This window comes from Coturnix japonica, chromosome 1, assembly GCF_001577835.2.
Source record: "Coturnix japonica isolate 7356 chromosome 1, Coturnix japonica 2.1, whole genome shotgun sequence".
Lineage (NCBI taxonomy): Eukaryota > Metazoa > Chordata > Aves > Galliformes > Phasianidae > Coturnix > Coturnix japonica.
The window spans coordinates 124,510,839-124,522,724 of NC_029516.1; the positions used below are offsets into that span (position 1 = coordinate 124,510,839).

Sequence of the window (11,886 nt, forward strand, 5' to 3'; positions counted from 1 at the left end):
TCTTCCCTCCTTTGTCTTCCTAGCAGGTTCATCCAGCTCCACCAAAGCACTGTTAGCTCAGAACATAAGTGTGTTGGGGCAGCACTGTGTTCAGTTTCTTGGGATACAAAAGAGGAAGGTGCTGAAGGGAATTGAACAACAAAAAAACTGTATGGAGAAAACATGGAAGAGGGAAAGCATATTTCATATTTTTTATTAAATTTTGTATTTTGATAATGCTCTTTTAATGATAATTGTTGTGACCATGAAGATGTCACATGGAAATACATTAATCAGAGATGCAAGAAATAGTCTGAATTTGTTTTTTCCTTTCCTTTTTTTCCTTTTTTTTTCTTTTTTTTTTCTTTTTTCCTTTTTTCCTGTTTTCTTTTTTTAATGTAGTGCTGAAGCAATTCCATTTGAAATCAGTAATTTACACCATCTCGTTGTGGTTTGGGATGAAACAAGGGCAATTCTAGCATAATATTGACCTTGTAAATTCCTTTGGTTGGTTATTAGTATGAACTGATTATATCTTTTCAAGCATAAATGCCTTCAAACACTCTGGTCTTGTTAATCCTCCCAGCTGTGGCCATGTGAATCCAGCCACTTACATCCAGACTGCCTATAAGGGCAAAGCTGAAGGTTGGGCCCTTATCTTTTCCTGTCCATTCACAGCTTTCACTATTCTGACAGCACTCTGGTGGGGCTTTTTAGCTATCTTACTCTAATTTCTATACTGAAAAGAAATCTTTCAAGAAGTTTGTTTAATTCCAAGCTAAAAAGTGGTCTTGTTTTCTCAGTTACTGGCTCTAAACCAATTTCACTGATGTTTATTGAAATAATTTCTTCTATTGTCACTGCTTTACCATTTTTTTCTTGCAGGTTAACTGTGTCTTGGAAGCCTTTGGACATGCTAAGACACCCCTGAGTGATTTTTCCAGCTGTTTTATAAAATATTTCGAGCTACAATTTTGTGAGAAGAAAAAGGCATTAATTGCAGGTAAATATCTAAAATGTCTAATGACTACTTTATGAATACTCTCAGGCTAAAAGGTGAGGAGTCACAGTGTGTTATACAAGTGGTTTTTAATTGCCTTCAAGTATGTGAAAAAGGGAGTTTGTGGAGCGTCAGAGGAACATGATTCATAGCGCGTGAATTCACAGCTTGTCTGAAGTAGAGCAATTAGAGGGAGAGAGCTCCTGTGTGCAACCACCAGGTGGCAGAAAAACACAAGATAAAACTTGACCCCTGCTGTTTCCTCTTCCATTTCCCAGGAAACTATTCCTCTTCATTGTTGAAATCAAGCAAACTCTGACAGTTGTGTTTCATTTTACTGACTGATAAAAATAACAAAGGGAAGTATTATGGAACAATTTGGAATTATTATGGTATTGGGCATTTCAAGTAACACATTAAGCTTAGCTGTTAACCTTAGAGCAGACAGAAAAGGTATACACTCTAATAACCAAATTAGAAGTTATTATAACTCAGAGCTTCCTCTGGAGGAACTAGGAGTCTTGCTGATACTTCTTTCATTTAGAGGTGAGAGTGTGGAAATGATAGTGTCTGCCTTTACTGTAAGTGGGAATCTTGTAATTGCCAGCTCACATTCATTAGTGTTGAAAGTTGATACTGAACAGAAGTTCTATGGATTCTGAAAATTCTGGTCACCTGAGCCAGTCTGAGAGAACTTTCATTTCTGGTCTCTGTAGGCCATTAGAAAGTTACTTTGTTCTAAAGTGAGAGGTGAGTACATATATAACTGTACACTGTTGCCTGCTTGCTCTGATCCTCCTAGATAGCAAAGCTGCTTGGTGACACATTTGTGATCCAACTAACTTAGATTTCACTGGATAAACATTTCCAAGTCATTATTAGTATGTATTAGTATGTTTGTTTTTTTCTAAAAACAATGTTTAAAAATATTTCATGGTGGTAACTGCAGTTCACTTTCTCGAGTATTCAGCGTACCTTAGCAAGTATGAGAGAAAATATCTTTGTGTGAGAAATCAGTATTACTTTTTTTTTAGTTTTGATTTACAGTAAAAATATTCCCTTAATTGATCCATACGTAGCTTGTGCCATGTTATTCTGCTCTGAAACCAGATTGATATTTTTTTCTATGGTGTTTATATGTTCTGCATCAACACATTTCAGTGCGTGAGCATTTCAAACACATAAATGGCTCAAAATTCATGGTACATCTGTACTAAGGTTAAGTCATTGAGTTCCTTGGGTGAGGATAGTGTGGAAGTTGTAATGTTACGCATTCAGCAAATTTTTGAGTGCTATGCTTTCATTGAAAGGATCTGACTTTTTCTGTTGTATTTGCTAGTTTGACAGGCTTTGTCTATGAATGATACTAATGTGGAAACACCTAATCAGGTGTCAGTTTTCAGATACATTGGTGTGCCTTTATCACTTTGAAACCACTGACACAGAAGGAGAAAACCTAGGGTTGAGTCAAGGCCACGAACAAATATAAACACTTTGCTTATCAAGATTCTGCATATATTTAAGAACTTCATGAGCTACTTAAAGTAAATCTTATGCAGCCAAAAGTTCCAAAATTTGTTTAAGAATGAGAAACTCCAGTGCAGAAGAAAACTAAGTGCATGCATATTGCAGTTATTCATGCTGTTTATTTTTCATTGTAGATGCTGGATTTTCTAGGCCACTGCTGAGTATCAGTTTTGAATGAAATTGCCCCTGACTGACATTACAATAAATGAGAAAAGGATCTGGCGTGTTGTCTTTGCCTGATTTAAATCCTACCCAATGATTCTGTGTATTTATTTGCAAGATTATTTGAGGCAGTATTTACTGTCTTGCACTGTTTAAGCATGAATGAAGAGTGTAAATATACAGAGCACCTGATTCTGCTGAGATAAGACTTTATAACTCATTTGAGGAAACTGGGCTAAGTATGTCTGATCTGTAAACAAAAATTCAAGTTACACGAGTCTGCCTCCAGCAAAGGGCTTAAACTCTTTTAACAGACTGAGCTTTGAGGGAGAGGTTTAAAACAGTTTACTTAGAAAGAGGCATGCTGAGTACATACGTACATTTTTATTATACAAGACAAATTCTTTGCATTTTAAGTGGAACTGGATCAACTTTGAAACAGCTTTTTGTTTGTGCTGAAGTTCTTTCATGCCTGAACCTTGTAAATGCCCTTCTGTCACATAAGATTTTTTTTTTTTTTTTCCTTGTAGAAGAAAGTCCAGTATACCTGCAGAACAGAAATTTTGGCCATGATTTTCATTTGCAGGCTTGATTTGGTCTTAAATACAAACATTGCCATGAGGTTTTGAAAACAAGAGTGGAGCTCTTGATTGTGGTTCTACTAAAAGTCATTAGAGAAATTCATAGAGGTTTGTGTGCCTCCTTTGATTCTGGTTTGTGATCATAAACCCTTCAGTGTTACGCTGAAATGAGGCTTTTACTGTGATAAGTAGCTTTATGGTAAGTTACCTTCCATTGCTTTCATCCAAACAAGTGGAGAAAACATAACCCAGATTGTCACTGTTCATTGTGGCTGAGAAAGATAAGGCAGTGGGAACTAGTAGAAATGATATATCAGAACAAATTTAGCATAATCTACAGACCAGTGGTTTTGTTCTAAAATAAGCTCATACATAACAGATCTTGAAGGTGGACCTTTTGCCAAAATATCATAATCATAAGCAGTGCTGCACACCCATCGCATAGTAGTAAAACAAGGATTATATACCTATTCCAGAAATGAAATTAATGTTTTTATTTTGGAAAGAGAAGGGCAAATGACCCCTTATGTAACTTGGCTTAAGTCCTGAGATGAGTTGCAAGGCCTCTCTGTGTTTCATCAAGCAACTGAAAAAAAGGTTAGGAAAAGAAGATCATTTTTTTTTTTTTTTATTTGTTGGTTTGGTTTGTTTTTTTTTAAGTTGTCCTAAAGTGGAATGATGTAAAATGATTTGTAAAAAGAGGCAGAATGCATTTTGGCCTGTGTTTGTTGCAAACATTTTTGATCAATTAAAAAACAAAAGTTTAAAACATGATTTTCCTTGCAAGAAATACTTCAGCAAACTAAGTTCTCTGATGTATTTTTGTACCATGTTTCAGCTAGGAAATTTGAATGTTATTTCTTCCTTAGCAGTGCCTGTGTTTAGCAGCAAAGTTTTTGAGAAAGCAATGTAGTTTAAAAGAATGCATAGCTGGAAGATTTCACTGGTCACACTTCCAGTGCAGGGTCTGCTTGCTGACTGCGGCTACTCAGCTGATCAACTGAGCTGTTAGAAGTACAAGTTTCCTTGTACCAGACACTGCACAAACATGACAGAATTTGCTCTAGAACTCCATTATTTTTCTGTTTTATTTCACGTAGATTAAATAATATATCATTTTTCTTTACAGAGAGGCTGTGATAATTTTCTTTCTGAGTTAATTTAGTTTCATTAAGATGATTCTTGCTGATCAGAAATTCAACAGTTCTTAGCAGCTATTCCTACTGCTGCTAACTGAGATGAACTGTATTTAGCCTTATTTAAGTGGGTGACTTGAAGTAGTTGGAAAGTGCTGAATTAATCTGTGTAATCTAAATAAGTGGTGTTGCCTATCATTAAAGTTAAATGTATTAATTAATCAGATGATTTCCAGTATATTTTTTCTTGCTTTTATTAACCAGTGAATGCTGAAAGCATCTGACTGATAGTTATGAAAGCCTCAGTGCAGATATCTGCACAGAAAGAAAAGTGATTGAGGATTAGTAATGGCCTCTTTTAAAATAAGTTGGTGGTAGGGTTACTTCTGTAAGAAATAAGATACAAGAAAAAGAAAAAATATTTCACTGCTTCCCATCTTTAAAAATCTTTAAAATTCAACTCTGCCTTCAAAATTCCAGTCCGTCAGGCATTTGAAATTGCAATTCTGGATATACCTAGAAATGCAGCATTTTTTGAGTACACTGAATAACTGAGTGCTATTTAATGCTTAACCCCAGTTTTCTTCAGAAAAAGGGAGAAAAAATACTGCTGGATGCACATGCCAGTATTCGTTTTACTGAGCATGCAGCAACTGCTTGTAGAGTTGGCCATCATGCATACCGTTGGAAGATATGATTTCATAAACTTCTTCAATTTCATGATTTCAAAAATATAGCTCCTTCTTTGCTGAGAAGTGCATTTTTAGCTCTAAACATAACATTTTCCAGGTTAGAGGTGCTCACTAATACCCTGTGAAAGCTCTGCTGTATTGAAGGGATTGAAAAGCATGTAGTTGCAGCATAACATACTGCATCCTTGTTGGAGGTGCCTCTTTCAAAAACCTTAGTGAGTGTGGATTTATGTATGATCCTATAAGCAGCATTTCCATAGTCAAATCATGGTTGAGTTCTTCCTCCTTCCCCTTCCTTGCAGGTGTATGTGCTTATTCATGTGGCTTTTCATATGGTAAGCTCATCATAGCCCTTCTGAAATAGATGTATTTTCTGAAGTATTGGTTAGTGAGCTTGTTGACGACCATGCAAGTTGTATTGTTGTAACCATCTAGAAGTTATGTGGCTAATCTATGCTATTAAGATGAACATTCTTGATTGCCAAGAGAGAAAGAAGAAATGAATCCATGGACCATTTTTCCAGGGCATCTTGAATCTTTCTTACATCCTTCTTCATTAAGAGGGAGCTTGGAATTCTCACACTTGGATGAGATTACTAATAGCTTTTCTCACAGAAAATCTTATCAAATATGGTATCTGGTTCCTTTAGGAAATGAAAGATTGTATATATGATTCTATATAGAAAATCATGGTACTATGAAAGGTAATATTTTTTATATCATACATACCTCAAACTGTGTTAGAAAATATTTTCTATTTTTCAGTGTTGCAGTGTTGAATAGTTTTAAATAGATGAGTGTAGAGCAATCAAGATAACTGTGAATTTATTTGTTTGTTTCTTAATCAGCTAGAATTTATACATACATGTTGGAGAAGTCTCGTGTCATTATGCAACCTCTCAACCAGAGTAATTTTCATGTTTTTTACTTGATGATGGATGGTCTGTCTGCTGAAGAAAAATACACGCTGTACCTCAGTAATCTGTCTACACACAGGTAGGAAAACAGCTTTATATTTAGTATAAATATTTTACATATTTTAACACCTCTAAGCTATTGAGGTAGGTCCTTCCTCCAGCTGTTAACATTTGTTTTCTAAATCTTCAATATGTTCTCTTAAAGTTATTTACTGTTGAATACATGTTCACAAGGATTTAATTGTGGAGCGCGTGTCTTGTCTATTAGGATTATTGCCATAGAGAGTGAAGAAAACTTCTCAGTTCTTTGATTTTCCTTTTGCTGTGGACTAGGGTTACTTTTATACTCTTGTTCTCTGATGAAATGTTTTGTCTTCAGGAAAGACTATGTCAATAAAATAAGATTATTATTATTATTTTCCTGGAATGTGATTTTGGTGAAATTTCACCATATGTAACTGCAAATTCAGTTTACTTTGTGTCGTTATAAGGAACAGGAATGTAGTTTTGACTGCATTGAAACCAGGGGTAAGGTTTGACATCCAACACCTAAAATTAGGTCTTTGTGTCACCATGTGAGTTGATTGTCTTGGCTCACACTGACATTCAAAGGCAATTGAGTCTCTGTTCAGCTATGTGGATAAGTGGATATGTGTTTCAGGGTGAACAGAACTATTTCTGTGGATTCATAAACTGTACATTCTGCTTAATTATAAAGATTGGTGTATAGAAATCTAAATGTAGTATCTCTAAGGCTGAGTGTACACCAAATGTTTAATATAGGAAGAACTTGAATTTTTCAGGAATGTCTGGAGATATCTTGAAATTTATTAATTCAGATTCTTTTGGAATGAAAGCGTATTCCTGAGTTAGATCATTTGCCTTTCTTTTTTCAGTTGTTCCTAAGAAATACGACCAACATGAGAGAAGCCTCATTGTCATTAATAACCTTCTCTTAAATCATGTGTGTTTGTCATGAGTGTTTATCATGAGTGAGTAACTGTAAAAAGACCAGAAGTAGTTAAAATAACTTTTTAAAAATGCTTAGAGTTTCATATCAGAGCCTGATTCCTGTGGGCTTTTTTCTCAACTTGTCTACTTCTAATCTAGTCGTGTTACAGTTTGGGCTTGTAAAGAGAAAGACACAGCATTCATTTTTGCAGAAAAACTGTTTCTTGGTTCTGATCATATGTTAAACACTAATCTTTAGGCTACTGTTGCTAAGTAATGTTTGAATCTGTTAACACATTTGATATAATACTGGATAGTATAATGTACTTACTTTGAAGTAACCTGATGCTAAGTTTCTGTACTAAAAACGACCCACTTCAAAGGAGGAGGAGGATGTTAAATTCTATGGTTTTAATCTTTCGAAGACCAGAAAGGGTTCTGGTCTTTACTTTATTGCTCATTTAGTAAAAGTTTTTTGGAATAACTCAGTTTATTCAGAAAACAAAAAAAACTTTTAAGTAATTTTGCAAGAAGATTTAACAGGAAATAGCTTAGCTAAAACATGAATAATTGGATTCACATGAACAAAGCTTTATCAGATATCTGATAAGCATCCAAAAAGAACAAAATAGCATTTCTAAATATATGTCTGTACCCTGAAGTACCAAAGCTTTAGATGTAATTTATAGCTGAAAATTTGCATAAAGCTGCTTTTTATCAATAAAGCTTTGCTTTGGCTTCATTGAGTAGATTTTATCTTGTATGATTGAGAGTTCAAGCCAAGAATTTCTTTCCTTAGACTCCTGGGTATAAGAGTTCAGTAGGCAAGATCTTTCTCAATTAATGGAGTTAAACAAGGGGGAAGTTTCTACTGTGACAAATTCGTACATGAATCAGGAAGGCAGAATTTGGCTTCTGTTACCATTTTTTCTGTTGATTTCTGCCTTAGTCCAATTTTGATGAGATCATATCATTCTGGTAACATCAATAAGTGAATTGGTTATGTTTTCTTTAAAGAAGTGTAATCTTGACTCTCACAGCAATTTTAATTAGACAATAAACCTTCTGAAATTATAGGTGGTTTATAACCAACGGCTTCTTAAAAATGTTCTGTTCTATTTACCTTGTTTAAAGTCGCAACTTTAGGTAGGAGATTAATAAATTATTAATAATATCTTAATTATTAAATTTAATAATAAATGATGTCTGTTAGTATCACAGGTTTTTATCATGGTTTGCTTAAGCCATTGCAATAGGAAAATGAGATGCATCATTGATTTTACATTCTCATTTTAAGGGCAAGTACAAAATTAATATAATTGATACTGGTTATGTTTATGTTTGATGCTACAAAATGTAAGAGGTAGTTCATTTCAAAGCAACTTACAGTCCTCAATTAAGAGTTGATGTAAATAACATAAGGGGGAAATCCCTCCCCTCTGGAGTCACTGAGAGTTTCAGTAAGGCTGGGGTTTCACCCCAAGACTGGTGTATAATAGGCTGTAATTCCATGGTGCTTGATGCTTTCCTGGGAGGGATGTTGAGTTTGGATATTTCAAGTCATGTGCTCTCAAATATAATGACCATTAGGGCAGCATGTGATGAATGGGATTGAGGCACGTTCTCTTGAGCCTAATATAACTCAGTGAGCTGTATCCATCTGTGTATGGAGGGATATGTTTCCCATTGTGTCTCCACGTGGATCATGATGGATAAGGATAGAAACAATTTCCAAAAGGTAAGATCACTTTTGAAGATTGAGGAAGGGAACCATAGAGTCTCCAAAAGGCAAATCATGGCTTTTAACTTAACAGCTGCATATCTGAATTCATTATATTCTGAAGCTGATTTTATCAGCGAATCCTAGATAGAAATTTACAATATTACTGTTTGCTTTGTGTGTTTCAGAAGAACTTTATTTTGCTGATTGTATGTAATACAGGAGATGTTAGAGATTTTAAATTATATTCTTGATTGACTCTTGATTTATTCTTTTGTCTGTTTTTTGTTTTTTGTTTTTTGTGGTTTTTTTTGTTTTTTTTTTGTTTTTTTTTTCCCCCCCTCTGATTGCTGATATTGTCCCATTGCTGTAAGCATTGCTCTTCAGACACATGAAGTTTAGTTTTATAAGTAGGATACTACTACCCTAGTAATGATTCTTGCAACCAAAGTGAAACAGAGAGGTGACAATGCTGATAGGTCAGTTTCTAAGTTGTCTTCAAGTCTGGTGAAGAAAGGGTGCTACTCAGAGAGATTAGAAAGGGAAAAAAATAATATGAGAAAGTTCTTGCAGAAGAAAGTTGAAAGATCTGTTTGTATAATTTTGGATTATTGGTTTAGTATTTTCATTTGAATCCCAAAGCTATAGTGTATAAATAGCAAAAATAGAACATCTTTGTGTAATAGGTATGAGTACTTAAACATACTGTCATTAAAAGTCATGTCGTTACATTTGTGACTGGAAGTAGCTTAAGGCAACTTAGTTATAGAAAATTGTTCCAAAAAAGATTGTTCAACTTAATGTCAGCACTTTTGGTTGCTAGTTATCCTAATTAATTGTATTGTTGTGGCTTCTGATAGACAAACTGATGCCATATTCTCAGCACTGCACGTTGATACTGATGAAGGGTCAGTTTTCCATCCTTCCTTGTAATGTCAGATGTCTGCTGCACAATGTGTATAGGTTCAATTATGTTGTTTGTAACTAAGCTGTATGTGTAAAAATGAACAACTTCAGCCTGGGTAAAATGTAAATACACACACTTGTGCAAAGTGCACTCTAGACAGGGAATAAGTTTTGTGTTTGTAGCTCAGACTGTGCTGTTTCCAAGTGTGTTAAATTTTCCTTTCTTCCACAACAGAATGTACACTGCAGTGTGTGCTCTGCCTGCCTGCATTTCTCCCTCTCCTTAAAAGCAGTTAAACTTGTTTGCCAGAATAACTGTAAATCCAGGCCACAGAAATTATTTTCTTTTAAAGGTTTTCAGTGCATTTCCCAGTTTACTGTCAGTGAGAAAACTTTACATGAATTTCATGCAATTTTAGTGGAGTGATTGACTTTCTCATTAGAACTGAAACTGATCAGGACCTCTTTGCTTGGTCACTGAGGAAATCACCCTCCACTTAAATCGTAAAGTTTGTTTTTTCACAAAGGACTTGGACAAACCAGCAAAGGACAGTGAATGAGACACTAAGTGCAAGACTTAACTTTGACTTTTCTGTGTGTGTTTCTCAGACCCCTTTTCTAACAAGACTGTATACAGAGTGTGCCAAATAGGGATTATTCCGGGATCATCCACATAGATCCTCAGTCTACCTTTCCCTCACACACAAGAGCTCAAGATTCCAAGATAATGAGTGGCCACTGACCCAAATTTTCCCCAGTTCAACATAAACTGGGACATAGCCTTTATTCTCTAACTACTGTTGATATAAAACCAGGATGACATTGATTGCGTGTTTCTCTGTCTTCCTTCATCTTTGGATGCCAGAGTTGATTGTTTTCTCATTTAAAAATAACAGAGTGAAATACTCATCTTGAGCACTGTTTAACTGTTTTCCACATCTATGTTGTTTGTCTACAGATGTAGCTGTGGCAGTCCAATGATGCATGGCAAATTCACGGGAGAAGATTGATTATTTCTTAATCAGTCCCACAGAACAGCAAAAATAAATGTTTTAGATACATTCAACTCCTCTTATTTGCTATTCTTTTTCCTTTTATTCAAGTCTGATAGATCATGTTTTTCCCCACAGGTATTTACTTTTATATAAACTTGCAGTACCCCCACAAAAGCTAGCATAAATTTTTATGCCAACATGTGTGCTGAAGATTACTTTCACCATAAGGTAATTGTACCAGAATTCTCCGTGTCATCCCAATGAAGTCCAGTGTTGAGGATATATTAACTTCACTGTTGAAGCTCATCTTTATTGGCAAAATAAAGCCCTAGGCAATTAGAAAAGTGGCATTCATTGTATTTAAATGTAGACGGAAGGTAAACTGCCTCATTTTTCCATTGTAGATTACTAGACATGGAAGGGAAGAAAAGCCGTGACAGGAGAGTCTAGGCTTATTATTCCTGCCAGCTGCACGGCCGTTGTTGTACTTCAACATACTTGTTTCGTTTTGTATTTTGTTATGACTACTAATTAAATGCTAATTTTCAGTTTGTTTTTTTTTTAAATAAAAAATTCTGGAATTATTACCATTTTATCCTGGAATTTTTTCCTTGCCAAAAGTCTGGAGCATGCTGAAAGGAAGTTATTCATCATTTAGGTATTCAAACTCAATTGTAATTCATGTCCAATATGATTTCATTATATTTTTGCTTGTAATCACATTGCATAACATTTTAAGGATTTAGATTTGAACCTCAGATGGGTGTAAAAAAAAATCTTATGAATATTTTCTGCAGTCATTATTATTTTTTTTTTTTGAATTTTGAAGGTACACTCATGTTCTCCAAAAAGCCTGCATTTTAAGTATTTGAACACACAGAATACAGTGCAGCGATACACATCACACAAGCTATGTATATTAGCAAACAAAGGGCCATTGTCATTTAAAGATTTTTCAGGCATGTTACACTAATTTTCTGTCTAAGGAGATAATTGGAGAAGTTTGCAAAAACTGAGGAAGTTGATTTGTATTGCTCCATCTATGAAGATGATCTGTACAAAATTCTGATCTTCTTTAAGTCTTTCTATGGTCCCAGATGACTAGTACAAAATGCTTCAGAGGTGAAATCGATGCAGTGCCAAATGCAGGAACATACATTCTTAAAGCAGCTGGTGACAAAAATAACTTTGGTAGAAGTTTTGATGAGAGATGGAGGGTTGTAGCAGCTGTACAAATTTACAGGGATGTTAATGACAGCCGAGCATAAAAAATAAATAATTTGGCTAAATATGGAAAGACTAAAAAATCACTTTTTTTTT

The 11,886-nt window shown here is 34.8% G+C and overlaps 1 protein-coding gene across 1 annotated transcript in view; it reads left to right on the forward strand.

Annotated features, from left to right (window-relative positions):
- Positions 1-11,886, forward strand: part of MYO16 (myosin XVI) — a 270,411-nt gene that overhangs the window by 111,350 nt on the left and 147,175 nt on the right. Inside the window, exons 15-16 of the mRNA XM_032442003.1 lie at positions 865-982; positions 5,926-6,073. Coding sequence (XP_032297894.1) covers positions 865-982; positions 5,926-6,073 — 266 coding nt within the window. The remainder of the gene's footprint in view (positions 1-864; positions 983-5,925; positions 6,074-11,886) is intronic.